At 42.7% G+C, this 21,621-nt stretch overlaps 1 protein-coding gene across 1 annotated transcript; it reads right to left on the bottom strand.

Moving 5' to 3' along the window:
* Positions 1-13,622: 13,622 nt before the first annotated feature.
* Positions 13,623-20,242, bottom strand: LOC128978742 (sulfotransferase 6B1-like). Its single transcript, XM_054396720.1, has 7 exons — positions 20,041-20,242; positions 18,704-18,843; positions 16,605-16,694; positions 15,860-15,986; positions 14,788-14,882; positions 14,083-14,239; positions 13,623-13,753 (listed from the first exon to the last, which is right to left on the bottom strand). The coding sequence occupies exons 1-7, from the start codon at positions 20,240-20,242 to the stop codon at positions 13,623-13,625; spliced, it is 942 nt and encodes a 313-aa protein (XP_054252695.1).
* Positions 20,243-21,621: the final 1,379 nt, after the last annotated feature.

Here is a 21,621-nt window from a genome sequence, read left to right as displayed (position 1 = left end):
ATAACAATCCTCTAGCAGGGAGCCCAAGTCACCCAGGAATTTTAGAAGTCATCACAAACTGGCCAGAAGGCAGAGATTTTGAGATGTCACCAGAAGAGGTGGACGTGACATATGCAAAAGAGGCTCCACTACACAATAAATTCTCAGGTAATGAGGCTCCATATGCCCTGTTCACTGACAGGTCATGCCACATTGTGGGAAAGCACCGAAAGTGGAAGGCTGATGCGTGGAGTCCCACCCAGTGGGTTGCAGAGGCTGCTGAGGAAGAGGGTGAGTCAAGTCAGTTTGCAGAGGTGAAAGCCATCCAACTGTCTTTAGATATTGCTGAGCAAGAAAAATGGCCAGTGCTCTACCTCTATACAGACTCCTGGATGGTGGCAAATGTTTTGTGGGGATGGCTGCGGCAGTGGAAGAGAAATAACTGGCAATGCAGAGATAAACCCTTCTGGGCAGTTGAAGTTGGTGGTCAAAGTATGTCATGTGGATGCTCATGTAACCCAGAGCCGAGCCACTGAAGAACATTGCCACCACCAGCAGGTAGATCAAGCTGCCAAGATTAAAGTAGCTCAAGTAGACCTGGACTGGCAACATAAAAGTGAATTATTCCTAGCTCAATAGATCCATGATGCCTCAGACCATCAAGGAAGAGATGCAACATACAGATGGGCTCAAGATCAAGAGGTGGACTTAACCATGGACAGTATAGCACAGGTTATTCATGACCGTGAAACGTGTTGCAATCACAGAGGGCAAGTGGAGAAAGCCTTTGTGGTATGGGGGGTGGGGGGGGGGGTGGTGATGGCTGAAATATAAATAGGTGGAAATAAAGGTAAGTGTAAAATAATGCATTTAGAAAAAAGAAACCTAAGGCACAAGTACCTAATGAGGGCAAACCAGTCAAGCAGCAGTTGGCATGAAAAGATCCGAGGAATCACACTTGGCAAGGGCTAACATGGTGTAAGTGCTGGAAACAGAGGACAGATCTTATTTTGATCTACAGTAACAGAAGGATCATAACTAAGACACAGGCAATAATTATTACAGCCCATGATTGCAGGTCAGGCTAAAGTGGAGAATGCTGCTTAGGGAGGCTGCAGTGAAATTTAAGGAATCATCTGCCAGGGAGAAGATACCATGCTTGCTAATTTAGTGGCAGTACAACAGGACAAATAGAAATTCAGATAAGTCTCTTTTAGAACTGCACTTATTGACATCCTGGAATACAGCAGAGGTGAAGGCAGTTGGTGTGAGAAATCAGAAAAGCTCGTGATTCTCTTTTCAAGATAAGACTTAGCAAACTGACACAATAGCAGTGGTTTTCTTTTCCACTTCACCACTGCTAGATCCTTACCAGTTGTCAAAAAAAAACCAAAAACAACTAAACAACCTCAAAGCCTAGAAAACCAAAGTATCTTTCTTTCTTGTCTCCACTTTTTTTTGCTTGTTTTGTTTCCTATGATTTCTGGAGCAATATATTTCCACTGAAGAGGATGCTTACATTGTATTTCTATTTGCTCTAAAGAGAATGAAGAAACTGGAAAAATTATACTAACCTATCTCCCACCTCATGTTCATTCCCCAATCCATTTCCCAAAACAAGTCTAAGTTGAAACCTTTTCTAAGGTGAATCATCTCTGAGTTGTGCTGCAGATGTTCCTGCTAAAACCATTTTTGTCCAAGGCAAATTTTAATGTAGATGGACTGCCCAACTCAGTTTTCCCCGAGCATCATGGCTGTGCCACAGACATACAGTCTCCCTGTGGGGGTCATCTGTTTATCCCAAAACATTTGGCTGCTGGGCAGACAGCACTGAGACAGGACTTCCAGCACCTTCATGGCATCTGGCTCTCCTCAGCCTCTCCAGACAGACAGCTGCTCTGAGTCCTCACCTCTGGAGCTCTGGAACAGCATGCCAGGGAGCTGTGACAATATCAAGGGGCCTGCTTATAAACCAAGATCAGGGTCCAAGTATTAAAGGACTCAGGGGTATCCATGTCCCACATGACTCAGGTTACAGGTTGCTAGATTTTGTGTTCAGGTGTTATATTGAGCTGGATCCCTCAGCAGTCAAGCAGATGGTTCTGGAGGCAGGAAGAAAAGCTTTGATTTTCTGATGTTTTAGTCTTAGTACTGGCAAATGGGAGGATATTTCCCTTTGTATCTCAGTAAATACATGGAGAGAATACCCTGGCTGGGTGTTGTGGTGGGTTGAAATTTCCCTCCCACATTAACAACACCAGACTAGCTCAGTTTGGAAGCAAATGAAGTTTTACAAGCAAAACCTACAGTCTATAATGGAATGTAATGAATATATACAAAATATACAATATTTACAGATATGTACAATTAACAGAAACAGCACAAAACTCTCCTGGCCAAAGTCAGGAAAGTTGCCCCCTGCCTTCCCCAGACACCCTCTCCCCTCCGGCAAAAGGAAGAAAGACAAGAAGCAGAGAGGTTGTTAGAACTTAGCTTTCAAGGTCAGTATGCAGGTGTGTTATCTCTGAAAAAAAGCCAGAAGAGAAACACAGAAAGCAGCCTGCTAGACTGTCCAGCAGAAAAACACCAGACAGACTGAACTTCATTTTGAGTACTGACTCTTAAACATTTCTATCTCCTGAATGGAAGTGTTTAGAATAATCAGTATTTTTCTCTCTTACATCCAGTTGTGATTTATTTCCATTCTTTTACTTTTCTGCTCGAACTCTGCGAAAAGAAATTAAAGGCATAGCCTTAAAATCATCACACTGGGGTAGTAGGACGGGATGCCATGACCTGTCCTATGTCTCCCTGACAGGGATAAGGGGGACTGCTGCAGATTCAGCTCTATTGGGCCACTCCTCTGCTTTTTTATTAGATTTTCTAAATCTTGGTGCAAGAGCTGCCCATGTAAAATTGTTCTGCATGAAGAGGTATGTTTGTTTGGGAAACCAAATCATTCTGGGTTTGTAGGTTGCCATTCCCAGAGGAGCAGGACTTCTCCATGGACGAAAAGAAACAAGGGACCACACCCCATAATTTTGAAATTAGAAACTTTTTAATCTATTCCTTAATACATGCCCTTTACTATTTCCTACATGGTAGTAGGAAGCTGTCTAGGTAAGAGAAAGAAGTGTGCATCTCAGTGTGTGCAAGGAGTTGAACAAAGGAACAAGCCTGACTGGAAATGAAGAAAAAGTCACTTGAACACTGATAAGGTCTTTACAAAGATGAGGCTTTGTAGCCAAAAAGGCAAGCAGCTCTGTGCATGCTCCTCTGGCAGGACCACCAGATCTCATGACCACATGAGGCTGATGTGGAACTGAGCAGGCAGGGCTAGATGAAGCCTGGGCCATTTAAAGAACCTTAGGGAGCACCAGCAACCTGAAGCACTGGTAAACAGGGCAGTACAACAGGGTGTGGTGTGGCAGGAAGGTCAAGGTGCATCAGGAAGGGCGTGGCAGGGCAGTTCGTGCAGGCAGGGTGAAGTGTCTCTTGCTGAGGAGACTAGCTCCAGTGAAGGCAAGTCAGCACCAGAGTAGGGGACCATGGTGGGACGGAGCTCTGGTCTGCAGCCAGGGAAGCCAAGCCAAGGAAAGGAGGGAGACCTGCCAGAAGCTGCAGCTCTCATGAGAGACACTGAAGCTGTCACAGCTGGATGCACCAGTGGGAGGTTTTAAATGTGAACAAGCTGGCAGCTCACTCAGACTTTGCAGGCTGAGCAGCTGCATTCTTGGCACATTGTGGGAAAGCAAGTGGCTGACAAAGCAGTCAGTGGGACATGGAACGGTGTTGTAGGTTAAGGGTTAACTGTTGTACCATAGAGTGGAACTCCTCCCAAGGAGGGGTGAAAAGCCCATCCCAAGGGGGAGGCACTGGATAATGTAATGTATTATTCCCTTCCTTTTCCTGCATATTCTCAATTTAAGAGGCAGAACTTCCAGAGCTTGCTTTTTTGGCTCTTGTTTTCGCTTTGCGATGTGCAGGGGGAGCCTTGCTGCTGGCTGGGAGCTGTTTTGCTATGTAGTGGGGTCTAGTCCGTCAGGGGCCTAGTCCATTGCTGATTCTGGTTTTGTAAATATTGCTGTTATTAACTTCCAATTCTGTGCAAGTGTTTTTATTTACTCCTTTGGGGTAAATCTACATTCTGTCCATATCTGGAAGCTCAAACTAGGACAAACAGTGCATGCAGGAGCCCTCTGCACTCTGCTTGTAGCTCCACAGCGGTGGAGAGTGCTTTAGTGGCCTATCTGTGCAGACATAGAGACGGTGCCTGGGAGTCTGATGTATCCACTCAGACAGATCTGCTTAGGAAAGACATTTTACTACAAATGGTGGCTTGTGACAGGTGCCTAGATGCTTCTGTTGATGTTAAGGTAAGTAACTGTAGAAGGTGTGAACAGATAGATGACCTGTTATGCCAGGCAACCGATGTACAAGAAGCCATTGCAAGGCTGCACAGCATTAGAGGTGCTGAGACTGAGATAGGTACTTGATTCCAGCCACCGTGGGAGGAGAAGGAAAGTCACCCCGCCCATGGAGGCAGGAGGAGAAAGAAGGGCACCTCCCAGATGGACCGGCCCCAGGCCGACAGCCAGCCGGCAGCAGCGAGCAGCCAATGTAACCCAGCAACTTGCCTCACTACAAAGAAAGACAGAACGTATCTTCTCATGCGTGCAACGTTCAGTAACATTCTATTCAAAGCGCCCACGTGTAGCCTCATGATATAGTTTAACTTGTCTCATGATAACATCATAAATGTCTGTACATAGTTAACAGCCGCCAAGCGTCTTGTCGAGTCTCTATCTAGTGGACTAGCGACAGAACTGCACCTTTCGTTCCCTTAATTAGAAATCGATTCTGTAAATATTATAATTGGATAAAATTGTATATACTAAACCAGTTATGGAATATATTTCTACAACCGTGCATCAGAATCAATATATATAAGGTGATTAATCAATTATCAATAAACTTAATGATTAATAAAAATATATTTCCATAATTCATATTTCATAATTCATAATTAATAACCATCATCCTCCATCCCTAATCACTAACATATACTTAGACTACTTCTGTAACTAATAATTTAATTTCCAAATTCTGAGTAGTGTAGTAATTTACTCATTGGGGTAAATTCCAATTTGTACAGTGGTGCAAAACCAAACCACCACATCCACCACCAGGTCCACACATTAGAAGAGAGTTGAGAGACTTCCCTCGTATTGCCAGAGCAGGCTAATAATTTCATCCACTGTGTGTCCTTGGCCATCTTTCATGTCCCAGACTGTTAAGTGGCAATGAGTTGGCACATGATGGTGGTGCAGCTTGTAAGAACTACTTCCATGTGGCTGTTGCGCATACCACCTCATCTGGGTCTACAGGCTGGGGATTGTCATTCGTCTTATTATAGAGCTTCTGTAGCACAGCTAGATTCTTCAGGTATTGGATGCCTTTCTCCATGGGAGTCTATCTCCCAAGGTGAGCCTTCATATCAGCCTTGGTGGGGTACTGTAAGGAGCAGTCTGAAGAGCCTCATCTCTCTAACCATTGTCACCAGGAATCGGGACCCCTTTCCCCAAGGAGAAGGAGTGAAAGTTAAGCTAACATCTTAGCATGAATTCTGCAGTGGCCTACTCCATAATAGGTTACTGATTAAGTGACTGAGCCTGTGCATTGGAATGCAGTTTCCATGGGTTTCCAGGTGCAGGTTCTGTGGGAGAGACCTAGATAGTATCAATGATCTGTACCTACCAAGTATGATGGACAACCCTAATATTTGCAATTATCACTTCAGAATGGAGAATTGGAACTGCAAGAGAGACCAATGTCCTGGCATTTCTAAGGGGACCATGAATTTAGTGAACTTTGCTTATTTTAATGTCATTATAATACAAAACCACACAAGGCAGATGATGCCTTGGGCACACCTCCTTGGGCACAGACCACATCTCAGTCACTCCTCCTCGAGCCCAGACCACACCTCAGTCACTCCTCCTTGGGCATGTGTGGAAGCCCTACTTGTGGGGGGCACAAGGGGCTGAGAGAGGTGGAGTTCAGACATAACAGGTGGGAAGCTGATTATAAAAGATACCTACCTAGCAATAGGATAAGTTTTTTCCTGTGTGTTCTACAAGTTCTGTGAGTCCTGTGAGTGTGTGTGTGAGTGTGTTTTAAGAAGACTTCGAAGATCAAGAAGGACCAGCAGGACTGGACCCTGGACCAGAGAGATGCCTTTGGACCCTTTGCATTATTGGTGTCTATACACCTCTTTCCCTTTTCCCTCTTCACTTTACCTTTCCCCTTTCTCCTCTCACTTTTCCCTACCTCCTAGGGGTAAACAATAAAGCTTTGCTGCTGATTGAAGTGGTGTGAGTTGCCTGAGTTTTTTGCACTTTGAGATCACACTAATAAACCATCATGAGTCTGTTGTTTGGACCATGATAGACACATACCCTTCACACCTACTAGAAGTCATATCACAGTATATCAGAGGTTGGAAGGGACCTCAAGAGATTGTTAGGTCCAAACCCTCTGCCAGAGTAGGATCACTTAGGGTAGCCTGCACAGGAATGCATCCAGCTGGGTTTTGAGTGTCTCCAGAGAAGGAGACTCCACCACCTCCCTGGGCAGCCTGTTCCACTGCTCTGTCACCCTCACTGTAAAGAAGTTTCTCCTCATGTTGAGGTGAAATCTTCTGCGCTCAATTTTGAACTTGTTCCTTGTATTATTACTGTGAACCACAGAAAAGAGATTGGCCCCATCCACTTGACATCCACCCCTCAGGTATTTATAGACATTGATCAGATCCCCTCTCAGTCTTCTCTTCTCCAGACTAAACAGCCCCAAGTCTCTCTTCAGAGGGGAGATGCTCAAGTCCCCTAATCATCTTTGTGGCTCTCTGTTGGATTCTCTCCAGCAGGTCTCTGTCTCTCTTGAACTGGGGAGCCCAAAACTGGACACAGTATTCCAGGTGAGGTCTCACCAGGGCAGAGTAAAGAGGTAGAAGAACTTCCATAGACATGTGGGACACACCTTTCTTGATACATCCCAGGATCCCATTGGCTCTCTTGGCCACAAGAGCACATTGTTGTCTCATGGAGAACCTGCTGTCCACCCGCACTCCAAAGTCTTTCTCTGTGGAGCTGCTTTCCAGCAGGGCAGCCTCTAACCTGTACTGGTGCCTGTAGTTATTCCTCCCTAGATGTAGGACCTTGCACTTGTCCTTATTAAACTTCATGAGGTTTGCCTGCACCCAGCTCTCCAGCCTGTCCAGGTCACATTGGATGGCTTCACAGCCTGATGGGGTGTCAACTAACACCCTCTGTTTTGTATCACCCTTGCTGATGGTACTCTCAATCCCCTCCTCCAGGTCATTGATAAAGATATTGAACAAAACTGGACCCAGTACTGATCCCTGGGGGACACCACTTGCCACAGGCCTCCAAGTTGACTCTGTGCCACTGATGATGACTTTCTGAACTCTGTTGTGGAGACAGTTTTCAATCCACCTCACTGACCAACCATCTATGCCACATCTCCTGAGCTTTTCTATGGGAGACAGTGTCAAAAGCTTTACTGAAGTCAAGATGTATGACATCCACTGCTCTTCCCTCATCTACCCACTTGGTCATAACTTCATAGAAGGCTATCAGGTTAGTTAGACAGTATCTGCCCTTAGTAAATCCATGTTGGCTACTCCTGATAACCTTCTTGTCTTCCATGTGGTTAGAGATGACCTACAGGATGAGCTGCTCCATCATCTTTCCAGGGATGGAGTCCAGCTGACTGTTCTGTAGTTGCTTGTGGGTCCTCCTTCTTGCCTTTTTTGAAGATTGGACTGACATTTGCTTTCTTCCAGTCGTCAGGCACCTCTCCTGTTCTCCAGGACTCTTCAAAGATGACGGAGAGAGGTTCAGCAACACTATCAGCCAGCTCTCTCAGCACTTGTGGATGCACCCCATTGGGGCCCATGGATTTGTGTGTCTTCAGATGGTATAAGAGATCTCTAACCCTGTCCTGGCTGACCAGTGGAATGTCCACATCTCTCCAGTTCTCTTCCCTTGCTTCTAGAGACTGAGGTTCCTGAGGGCTGGTCTTAGGAGTGAAGACTGAGGCAAAGAAGGCATTCAGCAACTCTGCCATCTCTGCATCAGCAGTACTGTATCTCCCCTCTCATTCAGCAGTGGGACCATCTTTTGCCTGCTCTTCCTTTTATCATCGATATATTTGAAAAAACTCATCTTGTTCTCTTTCACCCCTCTGGTGAGATTCAGTTCCAGGAGGGCCTTGGCTTTCCTTGTTGCATCCCTACATTCTCTGGCTACATCTCTATAATCCTCCCAATAGACCAGTCCTTTTTTCCACATATTGTAAACCTCCTTTTTGTTTTTGAGTCTTACTAAGAGTCCCTTGCTTATCCATGCAGCTCTTCTGCTTGCCTTACTTGATTTTTTTTCAAGGGAATACATTTCTCTTGAGCTTGAAGGAGATAATGTTTGAATATTAACCAGCTCTCTTGGGCCCCCTTTTCTTCCAGAGCCATATTCCACTGGATATTTCTAAGTAGAGTCTGGAAGAGGGGAAAGTTGGCCCTCTTAAAGTCCAGGGTTGAAATTTTACTTATCACCCTGCTTCTTTGTCTGTTGATATTAAACTCTAACATGTCATGGTCACTACAACCAAGATTACCCCCAACCTTGACATCTACAACCAGTCCTTCTTTGTTTGTTAATACCAGGTCCAGCATTGCACTTCTCCTTGATGATTCTTCAACTACTTGCAGGAGAAAGTTGTCATCAGTGCACTGCAGGAACCTTTTGGATTCTTTGTGCTTGGCTGTGTGATCTTTCCAACTAATATCCGAGTGGCTGAAGTCATCCATGAGCACCAGGACACTTGATCTTGAGGCTACTTCCAGCTACCTGTAGAAGGCCTCATCTGTACCTTCTTCTTGGTTGGGTGGTCTGTAGTAAACCCCCACAACTGTATCATCCATGTTTGTACATCCCTTCACTCTTACCCATAAGCTTTCAACACTTTTGTTATCTCCCCCTGGGTTGAGCTCAACGTATTCCAGTTGCTTATTCACATAGAGAGCAACTCCACCACCTCGCCTTGTCAGTCTGTCCTTCCTGAAAAGGGCATAGTTGTCCATAACCACATTCCAGTCATGGGAGCTGTCCCACCATGGCTCTGTAATTGCAACAAGATTATAGCCCTATGACTGCAGATTTCCAGCTCATCCTGCTTATTCCCCATGCTTCTTGCATTGGTATAGAGACGCTTCAGAGACTTAGCAGAGGAGTATCTGTTACCATTGTGGGTGTTGCATAATCCACTATCCCCTACAGCCCCTGGGACAGCAGTGGAGCTGGAACCCTGCCTCACAATTGTCCCAGGAATGTCCTCAGTAAGGCTCATTTGTCCCTCTTCCCCCTTCAAAATTAGTTTAAAGACCTATCAATCAGCCCTGCCAGTTCTTGCCTCAGAATTCTTTTTCTTCTCAGAGACAAGCAGGTTTTTTCCATAGTCAGCAGGCCTGGAGTCTTGTGGAGTAGCCTGTGATCAAAGAATCCAAAATCTAGGGGCTGAGGATTGGTACCAATTTCCCAATAACCCTCTCAGTGTCAGACAAGGATCCCAACTGCTTGGCTTCTCTGCCTTCCAACTCCAAACCATTAGCTCCCATAGCCAGTATTGAAGCAGCCAGGTAAGAACAGTCATGCTTGGCTGGTGACTAGAGTCCTTTCGTATACCACATAACTCACCCAGTGATAAAGATCGAGTAACTGTCTCTGGCATCACTAGAATATCTGGGACTTCTTCTTGTTCCTGTGATGGCACTGGTTCATCCTCATCCTGTTCTCCATAACATCCTTATAGAAAAGCTCAAGAAATATGGCATAGATGGTTGGTCTGTGAGATGGATTAAAAACTGTCTCCACAACAGAGTTCAGAGGGTTGTCATCAGTGGCACAGAGTCAACTTGGAGGCCTGTGGCAAGTGGTGTCCCCCAGGGATTGTTACTGGGCCAAATTTTGTTCAATATCAGCAACCTGGATGAGGGGATTGAGAGTACCCTCAGCAAGTTCTCTGATGATACAAAACTGGGGGTGTTGGCTGGTACCCCGTCAGGCTGTGCTGCCATCCAATGAGATCCAGATAGACTGGAGAGCTGGGTGCAGGCAAACCTCATGAAGTTTAATAAGGACAAGTGCAGAGTCTTGCATCTGGGGAAGAATAAGAACAGGCACCAAGTACAGAGAAAGATCTTGGAGTCCTAGGGGACAGGAAGTTCTCCATAGGACAACAATGTGCTCTTGTGGCCAAGAGAGCCAATGGTAGCTGGGGTGCATCAAGAAAAGTGTGTCCTGCAGGTCTAGGGAAGTTCTTCTACCTCTCTACTCTGCCCTGGTGAGACCACACCTGGAATACTGCATCCAGTTTTGGGCTCCCCAATTCAAGAAAGCCAGAGACCTGCTGGAGAGAATCCAACTGAGAGCCACGAGGATGATTAGGGGACTTGAGCATCTCCCCTCTGAAGAGAGACTTGGGGCTGTTTAGTCTGGAGAAGAGAAGACTGAGAGGGGATCTGATCAATGTCTATAAATGCCTGAGGGGTGGATGTCAAGTGGAGGGGGTCAAGCTCTTTTGGTGGTTCACAGTGATAAGACTGTTCAAACATGAACATAGAAGATTTCACCTCAACATGAGGAGAAATTTCTTTACAGTGAGGGTGATGGTGCACTGAAACAGGCTGCCCAGGGGGGTTGTGGAGTCTCCTTCTCTGGAGACTTTCAAAACCCACCTGGATGCATTCCTGCGTGAACTACCCTAAGTGATAATGCTCTGCCAGGGAGGTTGGACCGGATGATCTCTTGAGGTCCGTTCCAACCTCTAATGTACTGTGATACTGTGATCCTTTGCAGTATGACCTGTTTTCCTTGTGTACTTTCTTTTTTGTACAATAGCGACTGATATTGGCACATGCTGGCTTTCTGTCTCTTGGTCTGTTTGTTGGCCTGGAAACCTCCTCTTCCTCTTCCTCTTCATGCTGAATGGCACTACAAAGAGCTCTCTATGCATGAGCCAGACCCCAACACATCACAGTGATTTGTGTCTCCCAGGAATTTTCAGGCTAACACCCTTTTATCAAAAATTTTACCAGCTCATTAGGGTTTTGCAGTTGCTCAGGACTGAAGTTCCAAAACACTGGAGGTAACCAAATGGTCAAAGACTGGCCCAGACTTTGACACATAACCTTCCACTCAGAGTTATTCAACCTCATGGCAGGTCTCCAAACAGCATTGTTGGAAGAAATTTGTGATACTGTGACCAAGACCAAGCACACACTTAAGAAACAGAACGTCAGAAGCAGTCTGATGTTGGTGTCCCAATAATAATCAAAAAGCCCTCCTCAGTTCCATCCATCAGCTGAGTGAGACTACTGATAAAAGATGATGCTGAGTAATATTGTAGTAATCCACTTCTGCCAAATCAAAACAGTATCAGGGTAATCTTAAGCCATTTCATCAGGGTGACAAATACAAGCATCATAAAAGAAGCCATGTTTATCAAAGAGCATGCAAAACCAAAAAATGCATGAGAGCTTATATGAGATCACATATAACACCACCAGAAGATGTATCGGAGCCAGGAAAGTGAATGTCTTAACATGAAGGGAAACATATGCTTTTTGTAATTGAACTGTCTTAATTAAGACAGCGGTTTTCACTGCTGCACACTGGCACCAAAAGAATGTAACAGTTTAGTGGAAGGCCTAAACTCCCCCACTTCCTCTCCCATCTCCCCTCTCCTTTTTCTCCTCACCAGGAGGTAAGAAAGGGAGAGAGGCAAAAAAAGCAGAGGGAGAGTTTTCAGTTGGTTTACACAGAATATTTTTATTCCTCTGCTACAAAGTTATCAGGTTACATCAGTATATAGAGAGAACAGAAGGAAAAGGGAAAGAAATACTGATATGAATCCGATAATAACCAAAAACATGGCCTTGTGCTCAAGGACCTGAAAGGCAAGAGAGCCTGGGAATCTTCTATCCAGGGTGGTAGCGCCCAACAGCCATGAACGCCGTAAATGCCATGTTGTGATTCTGATACTGGGGAATATTTTATGGTTCAAACCACTATAGTGTATGGATTAAGAACTATCTTCAAAGCAAGCCCAATAGGATGCAGGCATGTATTAGAAATAGTGTAGCCAGCAAGCTTAGGGGAGTGATTTTTCCCCTGTACTTGTCACTGGGAAGGTTGCAGCTCAAATATTGTTCTCAGTTTTGGGCTCCTCACTACAAGAAAGTCATTGAGGTGCTATAGTGTGTCCAAAAAAAGGCAACAAAGCTGGTGAAGGATCTAGAGCACAAGTGTTATGAGGAGTGGCTGAGGGAACTGTCATTGTTTAACCTGGAGAAAGCAAAGCTCAGAAGAGACCTTATTGCCCTTCTACAGCTACCTGAAAGGAGGCTGTAGAGAAGTGGACATCAGCTTCTTCTCCCAAACGATAAGCGATAAGACAAGAAGAGGTGGCTTCAAGTTGCAAGTGAGAGTTTTAGGTTGGATGTTAGGAAAGTTGTTGACTCACCATTCCTGGAGGTACTTAAAAACCGTGTAGTGGTGGCACTTAGGTACATGGCTTAGCGGTGCACATGGCAGTGTCAGGCTAGTGATTGGACTTGATGAACCTGAAAGTCTTTCCCAACTTAAATGATTCTCTGATTCTATAACTCAGCACTTCTCAGGCTGCACCTGGAGCACTGTGTCCAGTTTGGTCACAACAGATCAAGAAAGACAGGGACATATGGAGGGGGTCTAAAGGAGGGCCACAAAGATAAGAAGTGTCCAGAAGGACCTCATTGCAGCATTTCAGTACTTGAAGGGCAGATACAAAGAGAACAGATCTTTATTAACAGGGAACCACATGGAGAAGACAATGGTTACAAGTTGCACTGGGAGAACTTTCATCTCAATAGAAGATATAAATTATTTACAGTGAGAACATTCACTGGAACAACCTCTCCAGGGGTGTGGGAGTTTTTAAAGATGTAGTAATCCCATCTAAGACCCCTTTCTCATGAAAGTTTGAACCAGATGATCTTTTGAGGTCCGTTCTAACTTGGGCTGTTCTATAAAAGCAATGTCTCTGAGTGGATCTTGTGTGTTCACACCAGCCCATAATCTGAAATCTGTCTTGAAATTATTCATTCAAAGATGTTAAAATCCCTGGGAATGCTGATGCCCATTCCCCCTCATTCTCTTCCCTTTAGCTTTGATGCATTTTGAGCTCCAGACATAGGGAAGATATCATTTGTCATTAATTAATGTTGTGTTAGATACATATTTTTGTTAGCAACCTTTTCTTTGGTTATGGTGTTTAATCTGAAATATTTGGGGAAAAAATACACTTTACAAACTCCATAATTATAAGTAGCTGTTAATTTAATCTTACTATGGTTAGTTGCCATCTTATTCAGCAAATAAATGTAGCCAAAGCAAGCCAAGGATCTCACCTTTAAAACAAAAGCCCACTTTTCATCATTGGCACTGTAAAGTAACTGATTTGATCTAGTTTTTTAGTGTCTAGCATGCGGATGATCTGAGAGTGCTTTAGCTGCATTTAATCACTCTTCAGACTTTACAATAGATTTCATACTTTAGCTTTGTTCCCAGTTTAGTTCCTCTTATATGTTTGTCAAATGCTTTGTCCATTTTCTCATTTTGGTCTTCACTGAAAAGATTCTTCCAGTCACTTACACCACCTTCAGAGAAGCAAAGAAACTCTTAAAAAACAAGAAATGTTATTATTTTTTGTTCTACAGATATCTCATTCTTGTGCCATTGTACACAACATGAATTTGTTCCATTTTAAAAGATAAAACTCTCATTTTTGCACCAATAGAATTTTGTAAAGTCAGATATAAGCCCTTCACCAGGGGTCCCCGAGAAGTCTTCTCAAGCATTACAGTGGTACCTTGATTGGTGTTTATCTGCAATGCTAATATGTATGCAAAAGAATTCCCGAAGGATAGGCAGCTAAGGTACTTGAAAGCATGACCTTCCTACCTCTGGACCTCTTGGAACTTCCTACCTTTGCGAAAGAAAACATTGCCCAAAGCCCCATGGGTTTTCTGTGAGTTCTTCTTCATTGACTGGAAGCTGCTCCTCTCTACCACACTCTGAAGCTCTTTCTCAGTCAGGCAAATCCCAAAGAAATCAGCTATGTTTTTCACACCCTGGACTGGATTCTGAAAAGAGGAATGTAACATATCACTTGACACTCAAAAAGTTACATTGCTTTCCCAGGTGTTTGCACTTCCCTACATCTCTCTGTTGCCTACGTATGTAGAATATTCTCAGTTCTGTAGAGCTGGAGTGGGAAATAGTGCTTCTCTTCTCCATAATAATTTCAGAGGAGATATGACCTAGCTTCCAATAGATCAGAAGAGGTTGTACATGATTTATGGCTGAGAAAAGTCTACGCTGTTTAATATATAAAAGCTTCCCCCTAAAAACATTACTAGGGATTTTGATTTAAATCAATTTGGGCTTCTATCACAGCTAAAGAAAAAAACAGAATAAAAAAGAATAATTTTCACAAATAAAAATTTTAAAATGCTTTTAAGTTTGAATTTCACCTTTCCTTCCCTTAAAACAAGAATTTATCTCATATAATATCATACAGTTAGCGTATACTACATACATTTTGAATATACTACATGGATATAATGATTAATTGTTTTAGGATCAAATGCTCTGTGAAGCAAGAAATGTTTTTAGCTGTTGGTAAGCTCACCTCTTTTAGCTCTTCATAACTTAGCACCATAACATTTTCAGCAGCAGCATATTTGTTCCATGCGGAAAGATATTCAAAATAGCATCCCCAGGGCACTAAATAGAGCAAAAGAATCATAAGATGAAGCATAGGCTTGATCCTAGAAAGAAGCTGTTCACAGAAAGAGTGATTGCCCATTGGAATGGGCTGCCCAGGGAGGTGGTGAGGTCAATGCCCCTAGAGGTGTTTAAGAAGAGACTGAATGAGGCACATGGTGCCTTGGTCTAGTTGGTTAGATAGGGTTGGGTGATCGGTTGGACCTGATGGTCTTGGAGGTCTCTTCCAACCTGGTTGATTCTGTGATTCATGAAGATTAGACAGACTTCTTATGAAATAAAGCAATTTTTAAGTTGATCCTGCAGTCATGGGCATTATTAGTCATGTCTATGACAGAATTTACACCTCTATGTGGGAATTACAGTGTTTGGCTCAAGGCTGTTTTGATACACACACATCTCTGCTGTATGATACAATTTGTAAGCTGGTACAATAAAATTTCTTGGTATTTCAAGACAGATATGAGTCCATCAAAGAGGTATTAGTACTCAAGCCATCTTGTAGAATTCTTTAATACAGTTTAAAATTGTGTTTAACCTTCCCTTGTGCTGGCTACATGATATGCCAAACAGAAGAAATTATGCAATTTTGAACTAGTGGAATTATTTACTTCCTTTTTTAGTGCACTAGACTTTGTCCAAATCATTCTTCTGGTTCAATTTGGCATGTAGGTGTTCAGATATCTGGGTGGATACAAGATGATGGACCTCAGAGAGTAGGGGTGAAGTGAATCCAAAACAGATAAGGAGAAACTGCTTCTTCCAGAGAAAATACCAGTTTGTGCAAGTTAAAGACGATAGTGGGGAATGTAGTTTTGATATCTCTTTGGGCAGTAAGGTACCGTAAGCTTTAGCTCAAATTTCTGCTTTTGTACCATAAACCAAAAATCTCTAATGAAGCTGATTTACAAAATGCAAGGGTTTTAAACAAAGCCAAATCATAAAATAACTGATGCAGGCCAAAGAATATACTGTACTTTTCTTCGTCATGAAAGCTGCGAAGAAATCATCCCAGGTGTCATAGGAGGGAAAAGGAGATATGGCATTGGAAAAATGATAAAAAGATGTAGCTACATCTTTTGGATTGCGAATCAGCAACAATATCTAGAAAACAAAAATAGAGAAAGACATAACACACTCTTATATGAAGAAAACAATAGTCTATAATTGCAGTTTGGGGAATTTCTAGTATCTTGTATACTACTTGCAGAAGTAATAATTCAATTCTAAATTTGGAAGAGGAAATATTTCACTTTGCTTCAGTACCTTGTGAAGATGATTGCCTATAATTATAAAATATCTTTAACAGATTAATTATGCAGAATCTAAGTATGCTTTGTTTTGTTTTGTTTTTCAATTAAAGCACCATCCAGCATTAATATAGTGAGGGAAAACCACAAAAATACACATTCTTTCTGAAACTTGACACACTGACACAAACTTATGCCAACACCATAAAATGCCTTCCATAGGAAATTGTGTCAAAATACATTTAACTGCTGGAGGATTTGTTCCACCTTCTCTTTGTGAAGACACAAAGGTGTCAATAAGGATGAAATGAGATTAAGTGAGATGAATGGTAGTGCTTAAAAAAACAAATAGAAATGTCCAGGCTATACACTGTATAGCAGTGATTCCAAAATTGGCAGAAAAGTATTAAATTACCTTTAAAAATAAAATATTTGAAGTGTTTGCTTTCAAATTATTAAAATCAGTGCTCACCTTGGCTTTATTTTTGAAGACAGATGTGGGAAGAATTTCAGGAAGGAGATGAGTAAACATAAGTCTTGGAGAAGGTAATTTGTTCATCCGCTTTAAGAATTGGAGGGAAGAAAGTGGAGAATTCAGTTAGGATATATATAAATTTCATCAGCCTATGATAAAATATTGCCTTTCTAAAATTACCACAGAATCACAGCAAACATTGGGTTGGAAGAGATCTCAAAGGTCATCCAATCCAACCCTTGACCCAGGACTAAAAGGTCAACACTAAACTATGTCCCTAAGCACCAGGTCCTCATGCTGTTTAAACACCTCCAGGGAGGGTGACTCCAGCACTGCCCTGGGCAGACCATTCTAGTGTATGATAACCCTCTCTGTGAAAAAATATTTCCTAATATCCATACTGAACCTCCCCTGGTGCATCTTGAAAGCATTCCCTCTATTCCTGTCACTTGCCACCAAGGAGAAGAGGCTGGCCCCCTCCTCTCACCAACCTCACTTCAGGTAGCTGTAGAGAGCAATGAGGCTTCCTCTCAGCCTCCTCTTCTCCAGACTGAACAACCCCAGCTCCCTCAGATGCTCCTCATAAGTCATGTGCTCTAGGCCCTTCATGAGCCTCATTGCCCTTCTCTAGACATGCTCCAGCAGCTCAATGTCCTTCTTGCAGTGAGTGATCCAAAACTGAACACAATACTCAAGATGTGGCCTCACCAGTGCTGAGTACAGGAGGGGGATCACCTCCCTGTTCCTGCTAACTACCATGTTTCTAGTACAATCCAGGATGCCATTGGCTTTCTTGGCCACCTGAGCACACTGCTGACTCAGATTTAGTTGACTGTCAACCAATACCCTCTCCAAGTTGCAGCTTTCCAACTACACATCCCAAAATCTTTAGCTTACCTTGGGGTGTAACCCAGGTGGAGGACCTGGCACTTGGCCTTGCTGAACTTCATACAATTAGTGTTGGCCCACCGGTCTAACCAGATCCTGCTGTAAAACCTCCCTACCCTACCCTCTAGCAGATTGACACAACCACCCAGGCTGTTGTCATCTGCAAACTTACCAAGGGTTCACTCAATCCCCTCATGCAAATCACTGATAAAGGTATTAAAGAGGACAGGCCCCAGTACTGGACCCTGGAGGATACCACTAGTGACTGGGCACCAGCCAGATGTAATTCCATTCACCATCACTCTTTGGGCCCAGCCACCCAGCCAGTTTTTAATCCAACGCAGAGAGCACATATCCAAGCCATGTGCCTTGAGTTTCTGAAGATGAGTGCTGCAGGAGACAGTGTCAAATGCTTTATTAAAGTCCAAGTAGGCAATGTCCATGGCATTTCCCTCATCCACTGGTGGGTCACTTATTGTAGGAGATCAGATTAGTCAGGCAGGACCTGTCTGTCATAAGCCTATGCTGACTGGGCCTGATCACCTGTCTACAGGCATGTAGTTCCCTGGATCATCCTTCCACTCCTTCTTGTAGATGGGTGTCACATTTGCTAGCCGCCAGTCAGCTGCAACCTCCCCAGTTAGTTATTGACGGGTCAAAGTACTTTTATTTTGTGGGTGTTGTCTTGGGATCTTAGTGGACTATTCTGAGTACCTCTAATGTTCAAAGTCCCCTAAGAATGTGCATTTGTAAAAAAATTATCCATTGGTAATTCTCTTCAGTGATAATGAATTTAACATATTCTGTTAGACATAGGAACAAATCTGAAAGTGAAATGCAGACTTGGCCTATTTGAAAGCTGAAGAACCTTGAGGAGAGAGAGGAGTGAGGAGGAAGATCTTAGTAAGAGAGAGAAAAGCCAGTATTTCAATATTTGACATTTCATGAAAGTCTTCCTAAAAAACAAAGCATGCTATGTTGAATTTCTGTATCTCTTGATTAACTAACGAGTATGCACTTCTCACTGGCCCTCTGAAGTGTCCATTTATCCCTTAACATTTGTCAGTGTAGATGAGATTCATCCTGACCACATGCCACATTCAAAGAAGTGGAAGAGTTTTTATCAAACAGTGCAACATCTCACACACCATATATTCAGTATTTGAAGCACTCAATTTTGAAAACCTTCATATATTTTCTGTGCCCACCTCATATTTCCTAGCATCTCCAATTTCAAAGTAGGGGAATTCTTCTAGTTCATCATCATTCACGCTACTTTCTTTATTCTTCATTTTCTTTTCAAATATGGCTACCAGATCACTTAAGATTTGACCTACCCAGTTCGTGCCTGAAAGTGGAAGAATACAGATTTGTTTGCAAAACATGTAAGAAATGGATTTGTCTGGAAAGCCAAGACATAGGTAGTACTACCAAGTGAGTTGCCTGGTTTCCTTTCATGTGCTACAATCACAGCTGACCATCTGGACAGCTGCCTCTCAGGGTCCTACCATTGCTCTTTATAAGGATACATTTCTCCAACTCAGTTAGCTTAATACACTGTAACTTAACTTGTATATTGTGAACTAACTAATAAAGGAGCACAACTATTAAGATTCAAATAGGAAAATATGCATTAATGCTTTTTTTGTTGTTGTTGTGAAAAATATAAGGGGAATTAGGGTGGTAAACCTGTACCTTAAAATGTAGTGTATTATACTTGTTCTGGCGTTCTGCACATGATTACCTTTGGAAGGAACACGGGTCACAGAACTCCAACACAGGAGCAGAACTAGATCTGAAAAATGTGTATGTACTCATTTTCTTTAACAATAGGCCAAAAATTCTCTAAAGTGACATTTCTGTACACATTAATTATATTTTTATTCAAAGCACAAATGAGAACCTGTAGGGAACTCTCACCTTTACCATTTCCTGACTTCTGAGCACTAGGTTCCTACATGTTTGTCACTACAATCTTAGGAACTGCATTCTGATGCATGGCATTTCTTCAAAAAAAGAATACAGAAAGGCAAAAACTTTACAGTTGTGTCATCTATGACTCTCTACTGTAAGACAATGTGAATCTAGTTGGTGGAGGAGACAAACAGATAAATAATAAACTAAAGAAAAATAAGCTAAAGAATATATAGCATGGCATGTGAATGTACCAAAATGTCCATTCTTTACAAGTATAAATATGAGAGTAGGTCCTGTACTATCAGAAGATATAGTTGTCTCTGGTATGAGAATTGTATTTTAATTCTCTCTAATTTATACATTTATCTTCATAACTATAAAAAGTAAAAGTAACAAAAAACTTTAAATGGCATAGAAAAGAAAATTAGATCTTTCTCTCAGTCATTTGAAGCATTTCCTATATAAAAGCTTCATAAACAACTTTGTTGTGCTTTTTGAAAACAAAATTAGTTCTAAACAATTTTGTGAATATTCTAAATACTATTATTTAGTATTATATATAATTAGTAGAAATCTACTTATTTTCCACTACATAACTTTATTTATGAAGAAAGTAAATTATATTCACCAGATTTAGGGTATCCTGCCAAAATGATGTCATCACTTCTGGCTTCAAAGGACTCCATAGCTCTGAATACCTCAAGACTGCAAAAAGTAGCAGGGTAGAGAATCCCTTTGTAAGAAAAGAGCAGTTCATCACACTGCATTGTGTTAGCAGTAGCCACTGCCTTATCTAGAATATCAGTAAATTTTTTCCTGGACTTCTCCATTCTTCTCTCTCTGTCATACACAGGCTCTGTCACAGTGTGAAATGCTATGCAGAAAAGAAGAGACATGGATTACTTTTAAATATGGCATGGGGAGTTTTTTTTTCACTCTGTGATCAATAATTTACTAAACTCAAAAGAAATCAGCAAATCCAGTCATAGACCTTGAACCTTTTGAAATCAGCAGAAGTTGGACATAAGTGTAAAGGGGAGTTAAGAAATTGCCCTTGATTAATAAATATGGCACATGGGTATTTATAAAAATACTAGTAACCCTTTATTTAATATGAAAATTGCCAAAACTCATTAAATAGGATCCTTGTACAGTTGGAATATATATTTACAATAGGAATGTACAGTATTTGGGCAAAATACAACAATTCTATGCAAACTTAGAAGGAAATAACACGGAAAGAGGAGGTCCGGGGAGCAGATAGCACTCAATTACAGTGGGGGGAGACTCGATAAGAACCCTTACGCCAAAAAGGCAATGAATTAATTACTCACAGCTGGTTCTACCCATGTAGGGGCTGCTGCTGCTATGTTAGCTATGAGGCTTTGGGGCACTCTCATACGGCTCTGGCACGGCAGATTGCGGGCAAGATGGGTTTGCCACGTTGTCCCAGGCTGATCTGGCTTCAGCAGATTGCGGACAGTTAACGACGCCCTTCGCAACAGGCGCTTGCTTGGTCTCTGGGTAAAATGAGGCAAGGGAAAGCAGCCTCGGCGGTTCCAGCTTCTAGGCATGTGGCTTCTCCAGCTTGCGGCTTCTCCGGCTTGCTGTGTATGGGCTTGTGGCTTTATCCCAGGCTCTGGACTAGGCAGGGCAGGGCAACTCGAGACAGCTTCTACAAGATGGGTCCAAGTAGGCCTGAAAGCAGGCTTAAAGCAAGGCTTGAAGCAAGGCAAAGGTGACTACCAAGTCAACCTGTACAGATACAACTTGCCAGAGATCGACTGGCCCAATGGGGCAACTGAAGCTAATGTGTAGCTGTCCAATGGAAAGGCGCTATGCCAGGCTATGACCATGAAAGGCAGAAACAAAGGCCTTGTTTCTGGGGGAGCAGTGGTCAGCATATGTGCTCTTATCCCAGATAAACAACTTGTTTACTTGTTTACTTGCAGGGGTCCTGTCCCCTTTGTTCTTTTTCCTGCATTGCCCTGTCTTTCTGCAGGAAGGAGGGGGAGAGAGAGGGACCATGTCTAGACATCTTCAGGCTTGTCTGGGTTTGTACTGGGCCATGCCATGGCCCTACCATGACAATAAGCAAAAAAAAACCAAAAACAAAACCACAAACAAACAAAACTCCTCACAACAACAACAAAAAAAAGGAAAAAAAAAACCCTGCAATCAAAAGATGTCAAGAAATCTGTAGTTACAG

The sequence above is a fragment of the Indicator indicator genome, chromosome 2 (assembly GCF_027791375.1).
Source record: "Indicator indicator isolate 239-I01 chromosome 2, UM_Iind_1.1, whole genome shotgun sequence".
Taxonomy (NCBI): Eukaryota; Metazoa; Chordata; class Aves; order Piciformes; family Indicatoridae; genus Indicator; species Indicator indicator.
The sequence above is the reverse complement of the archived record's forward strand: the minus strand, read 5'-3'. Positions and strand labels throughout refer to the sequence as shown.